At 30.2% G+C, this 27640-nt stretch overlaps 1 protein-coding gene across 4 annotated transcripts in view; it reads right to left on the reverse strand.

Annotated features, from left to right (window-relative positions):
* Positions 1–27640, reverse strand: part of Pur-alpha (Purine-rich binding protein-alpha) — an 84349-nt gene that overhangs the window by 44967 nt on the left and 11742 nt on the right. For 2 of the 4 annotated variants that reach the window (XM_075372820.1, XM_075372823.1), the window contains one exon: positions 24267–24329. The exons of 1 other annotated variant lie outside the window; for it this stretch is intronic. In XM_075372820.1, the coding sequence (XP_075228935.1) occupies positions 24267–24329 (63 nt within the window). Of the gene's footprint in view, positions 1–9063; positions 9394–24266; positions 24330–27640 lie in introns of those variants that run through there. One more of the 4 variants, XM_075372819.1, reaches the window with a different exon arrangement.

Below are 27640 nucleotides of genomic sequence, written 5' to 3' on the forward strand. Positions count from 1 at the left end.
TCACTAAAAATTAACGGACGTGATGGACTGCAATTAAAAAACCTTACAGGAATTAAAAACTTATTATAATAAACTTCGGTTATTATAATAAAAATTTATTTACAAGAAGTCAATGGATGGTCTATCGTCATATACGTATGATAGACCATTTTCTGGTATTAGTCATTATCAAAAAGCACGACTAGGTTTCAATCGGAATAAATTTATCCGTACCAAACACAGAATTTAGAAAGAGAAAAACGTTAATTTAATTCTAATGCATAACCTACACCAATCTGCAAGATAACGAACTCTTCTAGCCTGTAAGTTAAAGCCTGCGTTTGATCCTTTTTAGATGGGCATTTCCTCAACCAATCATTATTAATTTTACTACCAAAAAAACAGAATGAAAAAAAACTCTTTAATACTATTCTGTATCTTGAAATTCTCTCTAACTACGAGCCCACGTGTTTAGCACCTATAACTTTTCCATCTATAACTCCTAAAAAGGAACAGTAACAATTAAATTCTTATGTTACTCCTTCCAGCAATGTAAATTCCCACGATTCCGGTGAAAAATTAATGGAAAGAACGAATTTTTAATCAGAGAAACTGAATTTGAAAGTACTCCAGAATGCCAACTCGGGTAACTAAATAAAAAAAAAGGTTAATAGTAAATTTTTACAAGTTAGGAGTATATGATACCCTAGAAGAATTCTGTATTCTATAACAAAATTACAAAGAAAAGAATATAAAAGCAGAACTGGTAAAAACCAAAACACAGCTTACACGTAGAGAAGAAACCTGCAGGTGTCAACCATGGAATTGAAGAAATTCTTCAAATGTCTTTGTGACAGATAAACGACGGCAAGGTCAGAAGAAGAAAAATTATAAGCCTTTTAAAATGTCGTACAGTGAAATGCTGTTTATTAAATAAGATGATAATTTTGTTAAGCCCGTTGATATAAGAATATCATTTTATAGTAAATATATATTATATAGTTAATAGAAAAAACCGCTTACCAACACAATTGAATTCGACGCGTTCAAGCGCTTTCGGAATCAAATTCCATCTTTAGGAAGTCTCATATTCGTCCTATTTATAACATTTAATAAAACTTCACATGTAAAATTATAAGAAAATCGTGATATTTGCTTAAAACATAACAGTTGTTCGTCATATGTTTTAAAATTATGTCAACGTAAACGTCCTGTTCAATCTGGTGATACACAACAGTTGAGACCACCAAATTGACCGGACGTTTACGCTGACATAATTTTAAAAGATATGACGAACTGCTGTTTCAAGCAAATATCACGATTTTCTTAAAATTTTACATGTGAAGTTTAAATTAATGTTATAAATAGGACGAATATGAAAGTTCCTGCAGATGAAATTTAATTCCGAAAATGCTTGAACGCGTCGAATTCAATTCTCGGTAGGCGGTTTTTTGTGTTTATTAACTATAATTAAATAAGATAAGTTGTTAAAAATTCGAAATAAAGCCCGAGGCAAATTAAATTAACATGTATTAAAATGCCTAAAACTATTTATTCAGCAAATTAACTTCCTCCTACGGGTTCACTTACTAACTGTGCAAGTGTGTAAGATAAACTATACCGCGAAAACAGAATAGAAAATTACCGTTAAAGCTATAGACTGCAACAAATATTGCACGCTAAAATAAAATGTAGAATATTAAATTGTATTAAGTCTATGAATGAAAACCTACCAACGATTATTAAATAGAAGCTATTAATATTTTTCTAGATATTATCTATATAATTTTAAAAAAGATTTAACACCTAAAAATATATTATAATTTTATGTAGTAAAAATGAATTAAAACAAACTGTAGTAAAATCACGCTATCTTTAATTTTTATCTCTCAATTTTTTGAGGTTAGGCAAAGCGATCAATCACACAATTCTACAATGCTGCTCTCGTGCGTAAGAAGCTAGCACTAACAGCAACTTAGCGTGACTATACAGTACGACCGCTACCCTCCGGCCATTACGGTAACTTTAAAATCAAAATAAATAGCGCCAAACTAAGTTAATTTTCTCATGACAAGTTTAGTTTTACGTTTACTTCAAAAATGTTATTTTTGAAATAAAAGAGCAAAGAGGTTACGTTGATCACGCACACTTAGGTATATTATACTTATTAACTCGATTTAGTATTCTGTAACAAATAACTACCATAAAAGCCCCTCTTAAAACACACAGATTTCCAACCATGGCACCTAACAAACTGTAGACCTGAACTTATAAAATAACGACAAAACATAATAGTATAATAAAGTACTAAAGGACTTATAACCGAACAGTTCTCTTAAATCTCACAACCCAGAAATTTTAATTGATCTGTATTGTTTCTTTTAGCTTCAGTAAATAATAGGATTATTCTGACATTTCTCTGAAAACTGAAAATCATGGTTTATTGACAATGAAAAATCTTCACAGAGTTAATATTCTAAATAGCCACTTTATAGCAGTCATCTCTGGTTCAAAAACTTATACAGATTTGACATCTTCACTAACATCATTTCAATAATCCTTCTGTTATTTCACACCGTTTTCATATAAATTGTTGCAACAAAGCGGATGAGTTTCACAAAGATGAAACTATTATTTTCTGCAGTTTCCATGTATTTAATTTACTGGAAATTTTTACAACGATGACATATTTTATTAACATTAAAAGAAATTTCATAGCTAAGTTTCATGGACATGTGACATACAAGTATGCCAGTTGTACTTATGTTGTATAATATATGACAGAATCATACTTTTTACAAGAAAACATAATTAAACACTGCATTCATAATTATTTATTTTATTTGGATACCATGCAATTCTTTATGCAAATATAGTGAGTTCAGCTACATGCACTTTAACAACTCAATGTTTCTGGTGATCACACATAGACCATGAAGTCATTGTGGTCGGTCTCTGTATATAAGAAATTGAGTCACCTAAACTAGTAAATTATGACTAAGGCATTCATTATTAAGTTGAATGAATGGAATTGTTTTTATTCACTTTCAGTTCAACTGACTGTAATGAGAACAGTGCATGTATTTACTATGTTCACCCATTTTCATTCATTATTAATCAAATAAAATGGGTTTTTATTCACCCTTGCCTAAACAAGGAGTGAATTATTATTAGATACACACTGTTTATGAATTTATATGGAGATAATGTACAAAAGAGTTTTTCCAGTTAAGAATCATTTCTATGTATAGTATAGTATAGTATAGGTATATAGTGGCGATTAAATAGAGAAAAATATTTTCTGACTATCTTTAGCTATCTATAAACAAAAAGATCTCTTTCTCTAACATGATGTTCTGTTAAAGATCCTTTACCCTATAAATAATACTTGTATTATTACATGTATTTACACAATTTTTATGGGCTTATAATTATTAAGTATTATTCTTTTAAGAAAGTTTATTATCATTTTATGTACTTACTTTTTCTGACATGCTGTAGTTGCACCAAAATTACTTTAAATTATTGGCTAGCAATGAGACATACTGAATTATATTGTTTTAATCCTTATATGTACCACAATTTATACTGGAAGAATAAAATTTCTATGCACTCATAGAGGAATTTATTAAATCAAGCTTGGCTTTACAAAGTTTCAATGCAACTGTCCTACCTAATGCCAGCCAACCCAGCACAGAGTTCTTAACCTTCAGCTATCAATAAGGAGATCAAGTTTTTCAAGACTAAAAAAAATTGAATATAAACAGAAACACTAACAAGAATTTTGAGTAAAACCTCATTTTATTTGGACTAATAACAAATTAAAATGGGTGAACATAGTAATTACTAGACTGTTCTCTTAATTCAGTACAGTTTAACAAAGTGAATAAAGAGAATTCCATTCGTTCAACCTAATAAAGAACTCCTGAGTCATAATTTACCAGTATAAATAACTCATTCACGCTGTAATGTAATGTTAATTCATAATTACTCCAAAATGATTTGTTAGATATAAACATGTTTAAATATAATTTAAAAGAAGTTGTATTAAATCAAAAGTGATATCAGAACACAGAATTATTGTTGTGTCACCAAAGTACCTCTTTTTATTTGTGAATACTTATGCCCTAGAGTAGTAAAGTTCAACAAAAATCACACTTTTATACAGGATTTAGCCATAGCAGCTCATGATCTTATTGTTATTGTAATTGTCATATATAAAAACAGCATCCTTTGTATACTTCATAAACTTTTATGTTGTTCTAAGTTTTTTTCACTATTACAGATTAAATTATTCCCACCTGACACAAATAACATACTGTTGTAGTGAACAACAGTATCTGCTTAAATCTTGGCAAATAAAAATAACTCATTTAAAATTGCATTACACTATTATTTACAAATGTAAAAACAATATATTATGTGGCAATAATACAATGTTGATCTCATTGTTGAGCTTTTAACAAAAAAGAAAATTTTTATTAGAATGTGATCATACAATTTTTCTGGAAGATGCAAACAACATAATACAGCAGAGGTTTTTCTATGGAACATGTTTGTCTGTTTACATCATGAATTAATCCATGCTCTGCATCACAGATTAATGAGACTCTTTTACACCCATTTATCCCTTTCATGGAAGTAATATCTTTATACAAGTAAATATGTAACTGAAAAATAATTATTACAATGTTCACTGAACTTACAATTACAAATTCAAATGATTTCAAATAGAAATTCTCAGCAAACGTGGTTACCTCTCAATAAATTTTCTTAGTTTTTAGAGTGACATTTTAAAATTACATATTCAATAAGAAAATATGTTACTACATCCACAAATTTTGCCTTATTTTAAACAACATAATAACATAACATTTTATACAAAGTTATGATTAACTGAATTTAAAAGGAAAACTGTATCCCTATTCCATAACTTCCTCAGTAGTTACGAGATGTTGGTGATCGTTGTACAGTTTCAGCAACACATTACAGGTAAACTAACTATCTAAGGTTTTAAACTTTGTAAAGATAATTTAAAAATAATTTTATGCAACTGAAATTGAAACACAATTGCATTTAAAAAAATGATTTTACTAATTTTTTAAAAAAATAAGTGATATATCCAGATTACCAGCAAATAAGACTAAGTCCTCGAGATCTTTCGATTATTTCAAACAATCATCAGGAGTTTCGTATTCAGATGACATAACTTTTGACTTAATTACAATATTTTAATCCTGATGATGGTTTGAAAAAACCGAAAGATCTCAAGGATCTCAAAGATCTATTATTTGCTGGTAAGGTAGATATCACTTATTTTATTAAAATATACCAGCAAAACCATGTTATTTCAAATTCTAATAACTATAATTTTTTAGAAGTAAGAGTGGAGAGAAAGGGTTCCTTTTTTAACATAATGTTTCAGGTTAAATAAATACATTAGTTTAACTGGCAAATGTGCACAGTAGGGGAGATAGGGAAATGCTCCTTAGATTTGAAATTACCATGTTATAAAAAAGGTGCTGACAAAAAATTTGAGAGATTGATTCAGTCTCATGCAATATAAACACCTACTGGTGAGAAAGGTGGGGAAGACAGCTGTTGCTTCAACCAGAATTACAATACATGGAAGATGCGTTAAACAATCAAAAAAGCTGGCAGTTTATTGCTTAAATTTCCTGATGTTTCTGTAATTTATCGCTTCAAGGCGGAAAAAAAAATTAAAACTTTTTATACTTATGAACCTGAGCTATAGAATTGTTTACATGAAAGTTTCAAAAATAATACATAACAATACTGTTTTTGAACAAAACATCTTTTTTAAATTTTAAAAGTGGTAATTATTTCATTGTGGTGCCTCACCCCGAAAGCACAAAAAACATATCAAATCATTGTAAAATCTTTTGCAATTTATTTTATGATGGAAATGAAGAGTCGGAAAAGTAGATATTTAAATATTGCTTGATAATGCTTTCTTACTCGCTACACTACTTTTATTATTAATAACTTATTACATTACATTATTCTCAACATGACGTCTAAGTTTTCTTTATAGAATATACAATGTTCAGTAAGTAAATAGAGTGAACTACAAATGGATGAAAAAAAATCTACTGAACCTGAAATTTGTATGTAAAAATTGTGAATTTACATTTGCTAGAGTTATTGAGTTATCTCAGTCTGTTGATAATGTGAGGCAATTTTTTTACAATCATGGCATTTTGCCAAAACACAATGTCCATCGTGTAATTTTTTCGTGACACATTTTCCATTGTAGAAAACGCCTTTGTGTATGTAATAAACATAAGAAATATGAAAGCAAACAGTGTAACGTAGCCATTTCATAATATGCTGACATATGGTTAACCACCGCTAGGTTAGAATTACCTGTTATTTTACATTTCTCCATAATGTGGTGTGTAATAACGCCACCTCAGCAAAATAGTGTAGTGAGCTTATCATCTAGTACTGTGGTAGATTGAAGCAATTATTTTTGGTAAATTTGTTTTGAATATTTGTGTACTAATTCGAAAAAGGTCGGAGTAGGCAAAGTTGTAGAAATCGATGAAGCCAAAATGGTAAATGGAAATATAATCGTGGCAGAATTATAAATGGAAATTGGATATTTGGTGGAATACAAGACACAAAATACCAGTATCAACATGTGATAAGGAAACTTTGCTCCAAATTACAAAGGACCATGTGCACCCAGGTACTACAATTATTACTGTTGGAAATCTTATGATTGTTTACAAACAGGAGGCTTCCCAACACTTAACTGTGAATCATACATACAATTTTATAGATCTGGACACTGGGGGGCACATACGCAAACAAAGAATGTCAATGGAGGGAAGTAAGAAGCAATCTACCGCGTTATGGAAATTCCAAACACCATTTCCACGGACCTATGACTGAATTTTTATTTAAAAGGAAGTATTGTGATTATAAAAACAATTTCACCATTTATGGCGAATTATAAGAAAGACACAATGATTCGGAAAATCGTGTATGTGATGATTCTGCAGAAATATCATCACAATCTGATTCAGAATAATAATTTCTAATTTATTTTCATGTTTATATCTTTAAATATAATGTTTCACTATGATAGAAGAATTTTTTCCGATTTTCATTGTGTTATTTGTATCACTATGTAAATTTTGACTAATTTTCCGACACCCAATATACATCATAAAATGAATGAATTTGATATTCTTTGTGATTTTGGGGTAAGGCATCTCAACTAAATAATTACCTTAAAAGTTTTAAGGTAAAATATTTTCTTTAGAGAAGAAGTCAGAGATACATAACATTGCTGAATTTTCCTGATATTTACAAAGCTTAAAAATTTAATCCTGTTCCTGCAAAAAAAAAATGCTTACAACCTACTAAACTTTAAAAAAATGTTTTATTTATTAAATTATTAAAAAAAAATATCTAAAATTAGTACAATCCTCAACTATCTTATAATCTAGCAATTATATTCCTTATACTTATAGGAGAGGGTAGGTTATTATTTACAATCACATAAATTATTTATGGCTATAAAAGTCAGAAGAATTTTTCAACAATCTAACCTCCTTTATAATAGTTCTAGCATCAAGATTTATAATCGATCCCAAACAACAGAGATTACAAAGGTCGTTTTTATTCTCTACCAAAGTTTGGAAATAAAGGGTGCTATGAATAGAGAGGGTTCAATCATTGTTTAAATTATATTAACATTAATATTATACCTTACATTATCATTAAACAATATTAACGAAAGGACTTATTATAAGTGATTTAATAATTTATCATCGTATTGAGGGGATGGATGCAAAAAATAAAATTTGATTTTACCAACCCCTATAATAGTGTAGATGATAAATTGAAATATTACGTAAAAAACAAATAAATATATAGGACTTAAAACAAAATACAAATATCATTTGTGTACATTGTTTTCTTCAGATAACTAAACATATCAAGGGGTTAAGGGTTGGCTTCCCTGTTCGCTTAACGTGGAAAAAATAAAAAAGATGACGACCTTGCAAAACAACGAATGACTCATAGCGATACGAAACGTGCAACCGGATACAAGCATTGGAAATCTAAGGAGGGGGATTACAGACGGCCAGTTATTCCAAGAATTTAAACCAGAGTGAGGTAAGCCAAATTACGTCATGGATGTTGCAGGAGATGACGTCATTTCGGTGACGTCCCGCGGAATCCCCCGCCTAATTCCGTTGGCGACCGGCCACTGGTCTGTCACTCACTCTCTCTCTCACCCTTTATTAATAATAATAAATATCCTATCGCAAGCCGCGCGTAAACAAATAATTCTCGATAAAAAACAACCGATATAAATACAAGATGCAAATATCACCAAAGGGTACGGTGAAGACGACCTGATGCAAATGTTTAACACACTAAATTGGATTTCTAATATAACTTCCTTTTTTTTCCCCAAAGCACAAGCACCCAGAACCTACAAGATAAATAAAATGTATTTTAAATAAATTACTACCGGCAAGGCCTTTTCTATTAATATATATATACAAATTAAAGCGAGTTTATATAAACGGAATTAGAACTGAAAAATACGCAATAACCCGATTGACCTATTCTTAAAAATCAACTTCAAACATCAATTATACAGAAAAATGTCGAAAGAAGTTGTCATCAGGTAAAGAATATAATACGCAAAACAATTGAAAAAAGGGGTGACGACATACATATAAAAATAAATTCCTAAAACTAAAAACCAATATTAAAAGATAACTATTGGAAAAGGGTTAATATTTAGCACAAATTGACTATTCCAGGGATATTTTCCCAATAAACTGAAAAGAAAAGGGAGACTGTAATATTTTAAGAAATAATCACTTACAATAAATGCACCAACACCTCTCTAAGAGCACTAAATAACACTAGCACACAATTTCATTACAGTATAACTAAAAGTAAAAAAATACATATAAATATATATTCTGTTGTAAAATACTTCACAATTTTTAAACTTAAAAAACACCATGATTACGATAAAACCACGCAAAAACTGAACCTTCATACACTGTAAAGAAATTAAACGCAACAAACCTGGAGGTAGCCAGTACGGTATCCGGCCTGATTGCCAATTTTCGTCCGCAGGCGGCACATTATTAATTGGTTGTTCTGGATTAAAAGGGGGCTGCTGCACGGTGGTAGTACTAACGGCACATTCAGACGACATGATAAAGAGTTGTTCTTCATCACCTCAACGTTAACGTCAAACATCCGACGATCCGTCCACGACCAACGACATGTGAATACTGACTCCTTTCTCGCACTCAGCATTATCATCACGGACGGCGTCATCATCGTAAGCCTGCCGGTGGTGGTTCATTCATTCGTTCATTCATGCCGGAGACGATTGATTCACTATACAAGAATGTGCAACCGGCAGAGGAGAGGGCGAAGAGGGGAAAGAGAGGCGGCGTGCCACTGCTATCTCCCGTTCTCCCATTGGCACTCAACGTCATACCAGTCGGTCACGTATCCCCGCCACGACACATTTCGTTCCAGGAAAACTACAACAGCCGCCCGCCGACACAGATACCGCCATATGCCTTCGTTTTACGACTATCGAATCCGTAAAAACTATTTCCACAAACATAATCGACAATAACCATAGTCCCGACTAATTCGCGCACAACACATAGTAATAACTGCTAATTGGTGATATTGCGTGACTCACCGATATATCTCTAGTTATGAATCAACGCACCAAAAATACAATACATTACTACTCGAGCAACATAAATATACATGGCTGCATGTTATTACCAGCCTTTTGACCGAACTCCGCCAGGGTCACGGTATAACGTTTGCGTGTTGCAGTCTGCACGTCCTAGTTCATGTTTCTCCGTCAAGAATAAAAAAAAACTTCTTACAGGTTAAATTACCTCATCAAAAAGCCAATTAAAATGTTACAATAATTCGATATTATTAAATACTATGTCCCCTGAGAAAATATATCATATTCATTCCGCAATATCAAAATACTACACCATACTTCAGGATATTTCTCAACTATCAGGATATTAATAACCTTGTTTTTCTTATAGTTTATACCATCCACACGGTCATCGCACTTTCTAGCAACAAAATAAACTAATCCTTATAACGATTTCCTAAAGACTGGCTAACAAAAGAGAACACGACCAACTTGTAAGAATTTTATAAATACCATCTGTAAATAAATTATTTTGTAATAAATTTATTCTTAAAAAGTGAATTGTTTAATTTTTGTTTTTTATTATTTCCCCTCCCCAAAATTCAAAACGTTTTCTTTTAAGGTGTGTAAAAGTATGAATAATTATTGAAATAACAATAACGCTAAATAAAATGCGATTTAAAGAAAATGGTTTTGAAACTATTAAAAAAGGTACATACATAAATCTCATACGAGTGTAAAGTTACGATTCAATAGCTAAGTTTAATTTTCTTTAAATATTTATTATTGTTTATGCAATTTGTTTGAGTATTATATTAAAGGCGAAGATTTTGATTAAAAACGTGTTAATATGAAAATATTATAGTAATCATTTTTATCATCACCTACGGTATCAACTTGATCTAGAGAATAGAATCTGATATCTTAAAATACTGCCATCAACTTGCTCAGGCAGATTTTAATTACGTTCACTTCTTTTTTGTAAAGGGGGGTTTTAAGTGGTTTCGTCTCCGAACATTCTTGTTTTATCGTCGTAACAACCGGGAGAAAAGAATTGGAATCTAATCGCATCGTTTGTGGTAGTCGAGTGTACAAATCTCGCTGTAGCCTAAATATTATTAATAGGGGATTTTACCAGAATACAAACATTCGAAAATCTTCCAAAGCCGATATAATCTGTAATTTTTTCATTTCATAGACGTATAAAGTTGACGGTGATTACAGATTACCCGGAATATTCTTTTGACACAAATTTCCTATAATTCTTTCGTTCACGTTCGTTTAACACCTTACAGCACTGCGTCAACCTCTCAAAAAGAAACTACTGAACGGTCACTTTTAAGATGGTCCAACCACCCAAATTACATTAGGCCATGAGAAGTAATACTTAAACAATTTCAACGGTTAAATAAGGTCTCCACACTATCCTTCAATTACTCAAAGCAGACGCCGCAAGAATCTTATTCACGACAGATTATTCAGATGAAATACAATATTCATTATTGACTTTTTCATAAGAAATAACAGTATAATTCGTCAAAAAATTGTGACTAGATAACATTCTTCTAGTAATGAAATTTTCGTGGGGTAAAGTAACAAAAATGCAGTGCTGTAACATTAAAAAAAAATCTTAAAATAAATTATTTTTACGCTGTTTATGTACCACAGGGCCAAAGCTCGATAAAATAGTTCCAAAACTTATATATATTTACAGAAAATATTCTTTTAATTGAAATATATTTAATTTTTTTTTAAGTTTGTTTATGTAAGGGATGTATACTGTGACTGCGTACACTCGACTACTTTCCAGCGTTTTCCCTCAAACTACTCTAAGACACAGCCGATCATGATAAAAACAATATAATCATACTAATACTTCGATCCAGAATTGCATCGCGTAGTAGATTTTTACACTAACGCTGATGACTCGCGAAATTAAGATAAGATTATTAGAAAGATAGGTACTAATATAACAATTAATTTAGGCAACCGTAACTGTCAAGGGTAAATTTTCCTAACGGTTTGTGTCATCGTTCCTGAATATAAAAACAAAATAAATTTTATAGCGTAAAGTTTACTCTGCCTGAACACTACTTTATAGTATCCGGCAGGAAATAAGTAAACAAAACGTACAATCATCATCGATATCGACCGAATAAAATTATTATGACGTCACTTTCTTCTACTGGGTTATTCCTATGGGAAAACCGTACATTATGCAAATTCTATAAAAATACGCTTACTTTCAAATTCACAAACTCAACCGAACAAGTTCCCAATTTGATTACAAAACTTAGTGTCAACCTGATAAAAAAAATACGTCCAAGGAAACAAAAACAAGGTAAGAACAGCCTGTAGGTCGTTGCAACACGTTTAACTAAATTACAGTAACATTTTTCTACATTTTTACACCTCTAAAAGTACTTCTCCAAAAAGGTGACAAATTGCTCGCTTTATAAACATTACACGTAGATAAGCAGAATCAAATCCACGTCATAAAAAGTTTTTGTCATTCGTAGAAAGTACAATCAAAATACACAATTATGCAGCAAATATTTTTGGCCGCAGCTAACATAATTCTCATATACTAAGCAGCAAATACGTAAAAAAAATAACAAAACTACAATCCTTTACGGAACAAGTTTAAAACTGCTTAACATTACAGATGAATAAATTTAAGCGGGTCTTATTAATTTTATTTTTAATTTCATTAGCATTAAACTTCACTGAAAAAATCCCTGCGATAAATTACTAAGCTAATTTATCTATAAAAATGATACATTGTGTTATTGGTAATAACTTACGTAATTCGGAATAAAAAACGACTGTATGAAATAATTGTTATTTTCTGAAAACGCCTCTACTTACAGTAAATTAACGGGTTGAAAAATACTTATTTTTTGTTCAATATTAAAAACAACTTTTTTTTAATATATAAGTTTTTAAACTTTTAAAATAACTTTAAATTAAAGATCGTCGGACCGTTAAAATTTTAACAGGGTTATGTCCTCATTAACATAGTATTTTTTTGTTTGAGAATTCTTCAGATATAAAAAAATCCTACAGATCATAAGAAGCTTAGTAATTATTCTTTTTTTTAAACTATTTTAACATCGCATCTAAGCCGGACAAAAATTTTCTAAGAGTATTATTCTCAGATTTCTGATGACGTTACCGATTATAATCGCATGATCGAATGCGTAATGACACGCGTAAGTAAGGAACTAATAAAATGGAAAGCAGATTGAAATATCAAATTGTGTCATGACGAAAGTACGATTCAATATATTTCTGATAAACTGGAGTACGTTTCAGAGAATTACGAACGACTCATTTATTATCTACACAAATAGCCTAAAATTTTAATTTATTTAAAATTAAAGCCCTCATTTTTATTTCGCTTCCTTCGATTTGATTAATCTCTTTCTTTTGAATAAAAATAATCTTTTCACAAGCTTATAGGAAATTAGGGTCTTTTCTGTTTTTCCCCCGCAATGGTTTTTTTTTACGTTACGTATTAGTAAGTGCTCATGTTATAATTATATGCTAATAATCATTAACCAAATTCAACCTACGCTCGCTAACCTTGACTAGCGAGCGAAGCAATAATTTCTCTCCAAATACCATATAAAAGATTATAATATGAGCAATTACTAATACGTAACTTAAAATACCACTATGTGGGGAAAACAAAAAAAAGATCCGTAAAATTATATACTTTATATACCGCAATTCGCATACTAATTTTTTTGTATTATAAGAAACGATACGATAATTTTACAGAATAAATTTATCATATGTAAAATTCCAAGCCTGATCAGGATTTAAATCAAAACTCCCGGATAATAGAGACGCTACCCTACCCAAGCGCCCAAAGTTAGCTTAGAAGAATGCAAAAAAAGTTTCCTGCTTTAAATTCAAAGATTTATATTTAATATAATAGACTATAAAAAAAATTAAAGAGTGTACCGAACAAGAAAAGAGATAAGCTTCATGCTTACAGCTCTATCCTTGATCATCTGGGCCTTTTTGAAAATTAATTTAATTCCCACAAAAAAAAAAGATCGGTTGCTCTTTATGAAGCCAAAAATGGACAGATACTGCTGTAAATATATGTACAACAAGGAATAAAATTAAACCTAATTAGGTATAACACCTAATGTATAATAATTTACACAAAGTCTTTCAGTTTTATTAATAGAATCCCGATGAAGATTATGAAAACCTCAATGTGTATTACATACAAGGAATATATACTACCAGGCAAGCGCTAAGCTTTTCATCAGCCATTTTTTAAAGATAATTCAATTTTGGATACGATCATTTCACTTAAATTAAGTAAAAACTTTAATCAAATGTACAACAAAACTTTTTAAAATCCTAATTTATTAAAATCTTTTTTGTTTTGTTAGCCGGCATGAGAGCCAGACAAATTCATTTCTACCGATCTTAAAAAAAGGATCGCTTCTAAACTGTTAGTAACTCAAGGTCATGAAAACAAGAAATAAATTTCATTCTTATTCTTGTAAAGTCATACTGAATTGTAATTCACGAGTAAGTATATTTACAATTCAATATTTCTTGTTAATTACAATTCTCATATTTTATAAGCAATATTTATACAAATATTTTCAATGAATTAATAGTCAAAAGTCTGTGTAATTAACTAAAATAAATAAATTTATCAGATTAGGTGGAAATAGATACTCATAATATTTATGATGTGTATTCTGCCGTCTTAAAATTATCCAACTTTTGCTTAATGTAGAAAAACGTTTTTTGTCTTTTACAGTAATTGTGTTATTATGTACATTCACAACTGCAAAGTTTGATATGAATATATATATATATAAACTCACTTTAAATGAGAAGCTAATAAATAGAATTTTTTTCCATGAAAAATTAAAAAAAAAATTGATAATTTTAACAGAAATCTGAAATACAGATTAATTTTTTTGATTTTACACTATCTTCCATAAACAGATTGAATTATATACAATAATTATTTAATGTAATGTAATTATTGTCACTTAAATGCAAAAAAATAAAAGCCAAGGATGGGCAGAGTAACACGCATGTCAAAAGATAGGAGGAGAGCTTTCATGATAAAAAAAAAATTGTTAGTATCGAATGTAATCTAAGCGATTACAGTAGTAATCCATGAATAACTGCGAATCAATAAAATTCTGAAATGAAGAGGTGTTGAAAAGAAAATAGCTGTTAGAAACTTGGTTAGTGGCCCAAACTTACAAAAACGCCTACATTAAGCTAAATTTGGTACTAGAAGGGAAAAGCAGAGGATAAAAAACTATTAAGGAAAAAATATTGTAACATAATTAAACAGAGAAGAAAATAAAAGAGAATTGCATCAAATCTGTCAGACAGGTTTTCTTTGAAAAAACATACATCTCATAGTTCTGAATAGATTCTCTTTTTTTTAAATAAGAAATTATATATGTGAACCGTGTAGAAATAAATTCACAACTCGGTACTACAGACCTCCCTTTAACAGATTTTGGAAGTAGCAGGCAAAATCTGGAGCAGCCGACAATTTAAAAGTCCCTCACACTACAGATGAAGCTGTGACAACACTGGACACAAGCCGCTGCTTCGAGAAATGACCGCTAGCTGGCAGGCAGCCACTTTGTTTATATCAATGTAGCCACTTGTAGCTCCTTGGTTCACGGTTTTTGCTCATTTTTTTTTATGTACTGTGTCTGAATAATTTTTTATAACCGTGCCGATGATTTTAATTTAAAAATGTTGAATTTACTGTATTATAGTCTATACTTACAGTGTACAGGTATTTTACACTGTCAGATTGATTAGTGTGCTTGATTAGAAGTACAGTAGGCTGAATTTATTCCTCAGTCTTTCATAATGTAATAGTTGACGTTACTCACTTCTAATATAACCTAACCTTAGTGTCACTACCTATGGACAATCTACTTATCAGACTGATGATCCCACCTTTTTGTCTGCAGTACCAAGGTGAGAGCGTACATACACATATACACACATATATATATATATATATATATATATATATATATATATACATATATATGTGTGTGTGTGTGCATGTTAAATATTGTTTAGATATGTACATAGCGTGAAAATTAATCTGAACACAAGGAATTTTTTTTTTTAATTTTTATGTTGTGACTCTACAGCTTGACCACACCCATTCTTTAAGTTGTATGTGTAATGTGAGGTTATTGTTCTTTGGTTATTTAGCAATTCTAAAGTTAAATAAAAATAACTTTGTGAAAGTCTATTTCAGATCAAAGTTTATTATCATATCTTGGTACTTTTTGTTCTGTGTGTCCTGAATATAAATAATAAAAACATTCAAAAACTGTTTCTCTTTCTGAGCATACAACTATGACAATAGCAAATAGCTTCAGAGTTTGGTATAAAAAACAAGCTTCTGGGTCGAACTACAGATGACTGCTATTATAAAACGATTAAAAGAAACCGGTTCCTTTTCATCTCAAAGCATAAGTAAATCTGACCGTAAAAAAACTACTACGACACAGGATTGGTTATTAATGAGAAAACGTAAACTTGATCCGAAATTATCTGCTGTAGACTTTTATCAAGAATTAGCAGCCAATGGAACAAATTTACACACAACAACCGTTAAATGCAGACTTCTTGCAGCCGAATGGAAAGCTCACCCAGCCAGTTGTAAAAGCAACTTTTAACAACTGCAATGCAGAGAAAAAAGGCTCTTGCTAATTGGACCAAAGAAGATTAGAAAAATACTGTTTTCCGATGAGTCACATATTTACATTCAGGGGTAAAGGGTTCCATATGTTACAAAAGCACCATTTTTCCACAGAAAAAATGTTTTGGGGTTGTTTCACATTTGAAGGCCCTTGTTCATTACTTTAGTATGTTGAAAAGCGATGGGATACATTATCAAGATTCTAAAGGAAAGAATTGTGACGACTAAGACAAATTCCCACAAGGCAACACGTGTTCCAACAAGATTTGGAGCGTTTTTTATGAAGAAACAGTAACTGGTCCTGTGGCTGGGCAATTCCCCAGACTTAAAAATAATTCCCCTACTAAAAATCTTTGGGTGATAGTAAAAAATAAAAATGGATTATACCTCAAAAGTTTACCTCATTAAGGCAATATTAGAGCAATATGAAAAAAAAACTGTAGTACACTTGTTAAATCGATGCCAAATTGTGTCACATGAAGTTATAAAGAATTATGATGCGCACGCACACACACACCTTCTGAATACTGTGCGGCTGAAGTCAATGGAAAACTACAGCTGCTCTTTTTTCCAAGAAAGTGTAACTTTCTGCATTTTCATGTAACAAAGATGGAGCACCTTCCTTCCTTGACAAAATATTCTGAAGATAAACTAGTCCCCCTATTCGGATCTCCGGGTAGGGACTACTAAGGAAGGAGTCACCAGAAAATTAAAAAATAACATTGTATGAGTCCTGAGTCTAAAGAAGGTTGGTAGGTTAGAAAATTTAAAGAGGGAAATGGATAGGTTAAATATAGATGTTAATAGGAATTAGCGAGGTTCGGTGTGATGAGGAAAACTACTTTTGGTATGGTGATTTTAGAATTTCAAATAAAAGAGCAGGAAACAGTAGGTTTCATAATGAACAAGAAGATAGGAAAGAGAGTAGAGTATTTCAAAATGCATAGTGATAGAATAATTGTAATTAGGATAAAATCAAAACCTAAGCCAACAACAATTGTTAACGTCTATATGCCTACAAGTGCCCATGACGATGATGATGTAGAGTGTGTGTATATACAAAGCAATTAACACACAAAAGGCAAAAAAAATTTAATAATAGTTGGAGATTAGAATGCAAGCATCGGAAAAGACAAGGAAGGAAATATTGTGGGTGAATACAGGCTGAGCAAAAAAAATGAAAGAAGGGACCGACTCATTGAGTTTTGCATGATGTATAATTTAGTAATTGCAAACATAGTGTTAAAATCATAATAGAAGAATATACACACTGAAAAAGCCAGGTGATACTGCAAGATATCAGATACATTACAATCATGATTAAACAAAATTTAGAAATCAAATCGTTGACTGCAAAGCTTATCCTAGAGCAGACATTGATAACGACCATAATTTAGTGATAATGAAATATAGGCTGGGGTTTAAAAACTTAGAAAATGTGTCACATGAATCTGTGAAATTTAGAGAAGCTTGAGGAAGAGGAGGGGTAAAGAATTTTTGAGGATATCACGAGAGGTCTGAGTAAAAACGGTAAGGTAGAAAATATAGAAGAAGAATGGGAGGTTAAAGGGAAATTTTTAAACCAGCAGAACGAATTTAGGTAGAACAAAGAGAACTGGTAGAAAACCTTGGATATTAAAGGACACATTGCAGCTGATGGATGAACGTAGAAAATGTAAGAACGCTAGTGATAACTAAAGTAAAAAGTAACTATCGACAACTAAGAAATACTATAAACAGGAAGTGCAAACTAGTGAAAGAAGAGTGGATTAAATAAAAGTGTTCAGAAGTGGAACACTTCTGAATACAGGAACAATAGAGCATACAAGAAAGTTACAGAAAATTTTGTGGTATATTAATAAAAATTTAATAATGTGTTAAACAAAGATGATACACCAATTTATAATACGAAAGGAAAGGAAAGGAAAGGAAAGGAAAGGAAAGGTGGGTGAAATATATTGAAAAGTTATACAGAGGAAATGAATTAGAAACTGGTATTATAGAGGAAGAAAGTCGAAGAGGATGAAAGGAGAGAAACAGTACTACTGAGATCTGAATTTAAAAGAGCATTATAAGATATGAATGCCAGAAAGGCTCCTGAAATACACAGAATACCTGCAGAATTACTGCGCAGTGCAGGTGAAGTAGATTATACAAACTGGTGTGTAATATTTTTGAAAAAGACTTCCAAGAGTGTTATAGTCATGATACCAAAGAAAGCAGAAGCAGATAAACGTGGCGAAAACATAGTAACAATTAGCTTAACTAGCCATGCATCAAAAATCTTAACTAGAATTCTGTACAGAAGAATTGAGAGGAGAGTGGAAGAAGTGTTAGGAGAAGATCAATTTGGTTTCAGGAAAAGTATAGCAACAAGGGAAGCAATTTTAGCGGTCAGATTAATAGTAGAAAAATAAACCATCAGGTTAAAGAAAAATAAACCAGCACACTTGGAATTTATAGACCTAGAAAAGGCATTCGATAACACAGACTGGAATAAAATGTTTAACATTTTAAAAAAAACATTAGGATTCAAGTACAGAGATAGAAGAACAAATTGCTAACACATTTAAAGGAACCAAACAGCAACAGTAATAATTGAAAAACATAAGAAAGAAGTCATAATAAAAAAAAGGGAGTCCAGCAAGGATGTTCCATTTCCCCGTTACTTTTTTTATCTTTACATAGAACTAGCAGTTAATGGTATTAAAGAACAATTTAGATCCAGAGTAACAGTACAAGATGAAAAGATAAAGATGCTAAGATTTGCTGATGATATAGTAACTCTAGCTGAGAGTAAAAAAGATTTAGAAGAAACAATGAGCAGCATGGATGAAGTCCTACGTAAGAACTACCGCATGAAAATAAACAAGAATAAAATGAATGTAATGAAATGTAGTAGAAATAATGTAGATGGACCACTGAATATAAAAATAGGAGAAAAAATTACAGAAGTGGAAAAACTTTGTTATTCAGAAAGTAGAATTACTAAGGATGGACGAAACAAGAGCAATATAAAATGCCGAATAGCACTGGCAAAACGGGCCTTCAGTCAGAAATATAATTTGTTTACATCAAAAATTAATTTTAATGTCGAGAAAATATTTTTGAAATTATATGTTTGGAGCGTAGCTTTATATGGAAGTGAAACATGGATGATCAGAAGTACCAGAGAAGAAAAGATTAGAAGCTTTTGAAATTTGTTATTACATGAAAATGTTAAAAATCAGATGGGTGGATAAAGTGAAAATTCAGAGGTCTTGCAGTAAATTGCTGAAGAAAGAAGCATTTGGAAAAATATCATTAAAAGAAGAGACAAACTTATAGACCACATATTAAGGCATCCTGGAAAAAGTCGGGAAAAATTGTGAAGGCAGACAATGTTTGGAATGTATAAAACAAATTGTTAGGGATGTTGGATGTAGGAAGTATAACAAAATAGCACTATATTTAATGCATTTGCATTTGTTTCAAAATGGGATACATGCACATTACATTTTTGTTTATATCATCAGTCAGCCTTTCTTATGGCTGTGATGCGTGTAAAGCATCTGGAGTTCAGAATTGCTTTTTCTGAAAGTATTGTTAATTATAGTCAGTTCCGGTGATGAAGGTGCTATTAGTAGGGAAAACTGCATTAAAGTGGGCTTAGTACGCTGATATGTAACTATACATTTGGGTTTGTAAAGCTAAGGCAACAAGAAACCATTTACTCCAAATCTGGTATGTTATGCAAGGTTGCTGTATCATTTTCAGATCACCTAATATCATTACAGTTATGACACACAAAATCATACAATTTTTTTACTTCCAACCAACTATTTACAGTAGTCTTCAAGAATTGTTTATGAAACAAAAATTCTTTATTTTTTTTCAGTTGACTTACAAAAAATGTAATATTTAGTACTCCTTTTGTTATAACTAAATGAAAAAATAAAAATAATTACTAATAAGGATAATAATGGCTCAAGAGGTTTTCAGTTAGGAAGTTTTTTAGGGGCAAGTTAATAAAGAACCAAAAGGATACGAGTAAAAACTTTCTTGAAATAATAAATTCAGGTAAGTAAGATAGGTATGAAAGTCATCTTAAAATAATTTTCTTCTATAAACTAATTTTCAAAAATATTAACTACATTAATCCACAATATAAATTTCTCAGATTTCTGCTACTATCATTATTATGATGTCAAATTTAATTCCATTTTACTCAACAATAATATACTTACAAAAACAAAGAATTCCTTTTTTATTCTCTTTCATGTTTTGAACTCAAGTTTTTAAATATTAAATTTAATTTATTTTAGATATATTTGTGAAAAAACTGACTTTTTATGTTACGCAAAAGTTCTCTTGTAAAGATAAAGTATTACCTGTACTCATAACCATGCAGCTTGTTTTCCCCCAGTTAAATCTCTCCTTTAAAATCATTAGCATGTCACAAGTTCTTGTGTAGGTAAATCTAACCAACCAATTTATAAGTTTGTAAAAATTAGGATAAGAATTTATTAAAAAAAGTATTCCATAATATAAAACCAAATGAAAATACATAGGAACCATACTTAAATATTTATATTACACACATCAGTAAACAGATAAATGTACACTCTCAAATGAATCATTCAGAAATACGACTACAGTAGAAGAAACTAAATATTATGTGTCATATAGGATTTAAGATTAGACAAATCTGTTAATGTTTTTCCATTATTATACAATTCCAACTTGAATTGTTATTCATTGATCAAGAGGATTCTTCAGCCTCAAAGATGACCCAGCTGATTTTTCCTCATCTTGTACATAAATTTTTATTTTATTGATCCAGGAATACATATAATACTACAAAATTGTAAACTATGAATTTCTGGTCCATAGATTTCATCTGTACAGATTTATGTTAATTTGTGCTTTTTTGCATTGTGTATTAAATCAATATTTACATATATATGTCTAATTTCTATTAAGGGGTTTGCATGTAATGTTTGAAAAATGTTTGAAGTACAAGTTCCTCCAAATGCATTTTTGTGAACTTTTGCTATCACTTTTGTAATACTTTAGTATTACATTTTTTCACTTTAAAAGGGCAGAGCTCTTTTCAAGGTGAAAAGACCTATTATAGACCTTGCCAAAGATTTGGGAAAATCTAAAAGACAATAGATTTTGAACAAGGCTTAGATTTTGAGAGAAAACAGTAACTGCCTAGGATTATTTTATAAGAATGCTACTTTGCAGCCGGTCACTTCTGATAATTATTAGGCATCACAAATAAATGATTCATTTATATTAGATGCCACAGTAAATGGAAATAATCTTTGTGATAAGATTATAAACAAAAACTTTTAGATAGAAAATGACTTTTTTTATTTAAAAGATTTACACATATTCCATTTTCCTTTTTTAAAAATAATTACAAACTTTGAAAAAGACACTAAATATTTTGTTTGATATCTCCAGTTTACATTTCCACTTTCTATACTTAAGACTCCCTCCCACATATAAACCTCAGAACTTTTTATTGTGTATATATTTTTTAATTTTCTGATAAAAGATACTGCTATTTTATACACATGTTCATTTTTTCTTTTATTTCTATAATAAAATTATTTATTGTTCTTTTTGATATGATAAATAGTAACAGTATAAAAAGTCTATTAAAAACCCAAATTTACTGAAATAATGACGAACATTCTGAAATTAATAAGAGAATAGACACAAACCAAGATTTTCACAAATGCTAACCATAAAAAATGAGTGCAAATTAGTTTTTAGTGTGCTATCTGAAAACACAAAGGAGATGCTTTATCTTTTTCATAGGCATGAAAACTACCAAGTGGATCATTATAATTTAACAGTCACAACCAATAAAATCCTGTACCACTACACAAATTTTTAAAAAATCAGACTTATGTAATGCCTAAGTATTATACTGCAATAATACAATATCCTTTTCTAAATTTATTTTCAGTCTATTTTTATTGATTTATGTTTTCAACAGTTTGTTTTAAAGTAAAGACATAATCTTTTTAATTACCCAAACAACAGCATTTATAACCATGCAGCTTGTTTTCCCCCAGTTGAATATCTCCTTTAAAACCATGTCACAAGTTCTTGTGCCAGTAAACTTGACCAACCATATTTATAAGTTTGTAAAAATTAGGTTAAGAATTTATTTAAAAAATATTCCACAAGAAAAAACCAAAGAAAATACATAGGAAACATACTTAAATATTTATATTACACACATCAGTAAAGAGATAAATGTACACTTTCAAATGAATCATTATTCAGAAATACTGTTAAAGTAGAGGACAAAATAAATGTGTCAGATAGGGTTTAAGATTAGCGATCAGTTAAATTTTTCTTTCCGTTATTATGCAATTCCACCTTGTGGAATTTTTATTCATTGATAAAGAGGTTCTTCAGCCATAAAGATGACCCGGCTGACTTTTCTTCAACTTGTAAATAACAAACTTTTATTTTAGTGATCCAAGAATACATATAATAATCTACAAACTATGAATTTCTGGTCTAAAGATTTCATCTCTATAGATTCAGGGATAATTTGTGCATTTTTTAAACCGTAATACATCAAAATAATGATTAATATTTATATGTTTATGTCCAATTTCTATTAAAGGCTGCATGTAATGTTTAAAAAGTGGTAATGCTTAATTTGTTGAAAGACAGTATGAAGCCCTTTTTTTTTCTAACACTGATAATTCATATTTATTTTCATTTACAATCATTACGCAGGTAGGTAATGATTTACAATCATTACCTTCTAATGCAAAGCAATTAAGTTTATATATACTGATAAGCTTCTATGAAACCATTAACTTATTAGCAAACCAAACTAAACCAGATTTCAATATAAATTTATTTATATTTATTTAGATTTATCTTAATTTATTTAGATTTCATATATTATGTTAGAATATTTTTAACCGCTTTAGCAAGATACTAAATTGTTTGTGATTAATAAGTTATTGTAGGCATTTTATTAATTTTCAAGGGAATTAGTGGCATTTGATGAGGATCAGGAAAGTGTTTTTAGATTTACTGTATATGTTAACACATTACTGTCATGGGACTTAGTGGTTTACATGCACAATTCATGACATTCATAAATGAAACACACCATGAACTTCAAAACTGAATAAGAATACAATAAATAAAAGCATTTTCTTAATCTCACAAATGCAAAACACAACTTCAAAATATATAAATGGAAAATAAATATCAATTTATAACACTGGACCTCAAACAATCAAACAAGCTCTTCACTTTTTGAACAATGTTACCTGAAGACCATGTAGGATAACTAATTCGCACACACATAAATAGGATACACATTAATTACTTCTAAAAAATAAAATGAAAAAACAACAGTGAGGAAAAAATCAACACATAAAAACAAAAATTTAATGATGTGAGCATAACCAAATTTAACTTCAAAATACCTCCCATTGATTATACTCGCTAGACTAACACAATGTCCCTGGTATACACCAATTATGTACATTTGATATGTTATTAAAACCTTTCATATAATCTTCACAATGGATACATCAAGTATATAGGAGGTATCCAGGATAGGTGGTATTCTGATCATTAGTGCTGGTTGCCTCGTAAACAAGGTTGTTTAAAACAAGGACCTTTCTTGTTTTAAAGTACATGTATCAACCAACTTATCTGGAACTGATATCTAATGATTTACTGTTTTCATAATCTGTTGTTACCTATGTCAGGATGCAGTGTGTCACAATGAGAGCATAAAATGGAATGCAGTAATTTACTTATATATTAACAATAAAAATCACACGAGTAAAAAAAATATATATTATTAATGTGTTAACTGACCGGAATCAAAATCTGAGTTTCCCGGTGCTTCAACACCACCTCCACCCTGTCCATGGTATTTGCCTATAAAAGATTAAACACGTTTAAAAATCAGCAAAGAAAAGTCACGCAATTATTTAAAACATAATACATGTGAATCGGCTACATTATCCGACAAAATTGTTTCATCTCTAAGGCCTTAAACAAAGCAGAGATAAACAAGCAAATTGATTTCATTTAAACGCATATAGTGGATTTAAAAAACATCCTTTAGTAGATTTTAATACAATACATAATTATAAAAAATAATTTCAATGAAATACAAACAGGTGTTGCATCTGTTCAATTGCTAAACAGTTCAATTATCACAAACTAAAATTGTGCACACCACATGAAATTCTTATGTACAACAGTTGGATTAGTCTATTATAATATTATTTAGCTACACTACACTATTTTAATATACTCTACACAATGGAAAGTGAAAGGCCTAGGTTGCAAACCACATCCCAATCAGTGAAAAACCATTTGTCACATGATCTTATTTTTTTCTCGTCATATACAATATACTTGTAAAACTGATCTGATAACTTTTACAGCTGTTTTAAAGAGAACAGTAACCAAATTTTTTTTAAAGTTACTTATATTTGAGACTACACAGAGGATATAATTTTCATGTTAAAAATTACCTTTCAGAGGAGATATTCAGTATTATTTTTCAGGTATTTCATTACTTTCAGGCTCCTGGTACAATCTGCATGAAATTTTAGTAGACAACATTATTATTATAAATATAAATGAAAAAAGCAGAAAAGAAAAGGTTTTTGGTTCCTCAGTTCAGGAATATATTAAACACACAATCATATTTGAATGGTTCATATGTGGCAGAGTAACAAAGTACAGTAATATGAGCAAAGGAAAATCTAAATTTTTATTTTGGATCTCATGTCATTTTTGACAAATTTGATGCACTTCACTCCTCTTATTGTGAAAATCTCAGCCTCAATATTACCTCTGAACTAATACATCCTTAATAACATATTTCATATATTCTACCATTTTTACTTTATAAATTTTAACCTATGCACTTCCCTCTACAAAAAAATGCTGCCAAATTATTTTATTTATTTATTCTGAAACATTTGATACAGTCATTAGTCTCCTAGCTTTTCAGTACAACCACCCATCTGAAATATTCGTTTGTTAATTTCAGTTTCTTAAATGGTCCAAATTCATAAACTATATAGTCTTGTCAAGATACCAATGAATTGTTTCAATCAGACATTAACAGAAAAAATGAGATATGAAATAAGATAAAATAAAATAAACACGAATGAAATAAGATTTTATATCGCCTCACAACTGCTGATGAGATCGAACTGATTATTTAGTAGATTCCATTAAATAATAAAATAGAAATGAGATGATAGAGAGAAGGAAGCGCAAACCATGAATAACGTACAAAACTGCTCCACCAAATTTTAGTAACATTGGATATCTTATGTAAGGCCCATTAGCATTGTCCATTTTACAAGTCTCCTGGCAAGAAATCTCTTATTTTGAACTCTATCCACTTATGCTGAACATTCCTTATAACATATTTCAAGAGCTGCTACATTTTCCTTTTTTACCCCCAAATTGTTTTTTAGAAATTATTTTCTAATTACTAAATAATAATTTCTTTTTTACTTGTCTGTTCTTTTTAATATGAATGTCTAAACAATAAAATCCTGGAACAACTCTATATTATGTTATCTTAATACTAATTTCTCACCACCCTCTTTTCTGTTGCATTTGATTTTTATTTACTTTTAAATCAATTTTTTCTACCAGCAATGCATCCATGCCACTCATACATAACTCATTACAGTTTCTGCCAAAGTAACAATATAATTGGTAAATTTGATCAGTTTCATTTTATCTTAAAAGATTTTCAATTACTGCAAAATATTTTTTTTACAATAATTCTCTCTCCTCCCTTAAACAAATTAAAAAGAATGTTTTGAATAAAATGAAGGGTGTCTTAATTAAAAGGGAAAGGCTTACATTCAGATAAATAAATCAAAATATTATTTTAAGAACACTTTGTAATACAAGCATTATTATTATTATTATATATAAATGCAATTGTAATAAATTTTGCTGCAGTACTTGAAAGGCTAAAAGGAATAAGTACTATTACTCTTGGACTATACATCAGCCCACCAACTCAGTACCAACCACCTTGTTAAGAATTAGTATAAATCATTAACACAATCTTCAATATTTTGCAAGCTATAGAAAAACCTTCACTGTTCTTAATTCCTCAATTCCTTCATTGGTAGACAAACTTTACTTGCACACTCAAAGAACATACCATTATTATGTTTGCAACTGCATTATTAGTTACATAATCTCAAAGATTATCAAACGATGGAGTATTTTTTAATACAATAGCAACAGTAAAATTGTTCAATTAACTTTGACATAATTATTAACATTCACTACGGAATAACTAAAATAAGTTTTATTATAATTTTTTTTTCAGTTTGCTCCAACGAAATATATAAAATCATGGTTTAACATATATTTTACAGATTACAACCAGCAAAATCTTCTATACTTTCTACTCTTTTGTTGACAATTGGAAAATAGGAAATATTTTGAAGATAACCCTAGTATTTTGAGGGATGCATGAACGTAAGAAATGATTTTAGAACCTTATCATGTATTACTAACAGAATTTACAGAAGGAAATGGAACTTTTCATAATCAGTAATAGAATTTGTAATCAAAGACCCTATCACATAACAAATACATTATCAATATGTCTAATGTCAAGGATGTATCCAAAAAAAAATATCTAACAATTAAAATTATATGCAGAACTAATTTCATTGATATTCTATTTTTATAACATTCACAAGTTCATTCATTTAGCAATTACCTTAACTTCCATTGTAAGAGAAGTTAATGCACACAACATACATACATAATGCAACAGATTTCCAAAATGCAGCCTCGAAAACAGATGTTGGCTTAAACAAAAAATTTAAGAAAACTAAATTTCTAGTCACTGCAACACTTATATTGTAAGTAGTAGTCTGGATATACACTGTAACTTGAGTTTTGTTTTCGTTAATGTTTCTCAAAGTTTGGTGTACTACGTGCTATCTTACTAGTAACTGCTTAAACATATGCCAGAGGGCACTACTACTTTCTTTCTTTTCCTGTTTAGCCTCCAGGAATTACTTCAGAGGATATGTATGAGTGTAAATGAAGTGTAGTCTTGTACAGTCTCAGTTTGACCATTCCTGAGATGTGTGGTTAATTGAAACCCAACCACCAAAGACCAGTATCCACGATCTAGTATTCAAATCCGCATAAAATAACTGCCTTTACAAGGACTTGAAAGC

This window comes from Lycorma delicatula, chromosome 8 (assembly GCF_047948215.1).
Source record: "Lycorma delicatula isolate Av1 chromosome 8, ASM4794821v1, whole genome shotgun sequence".
NCBI classification, from domain to species: Eukaryota; Metazoa; Arthropoda; class Insecta; order Hemiptera; family Fulgoridae; genus Lycorma; species Lycorma delicatula.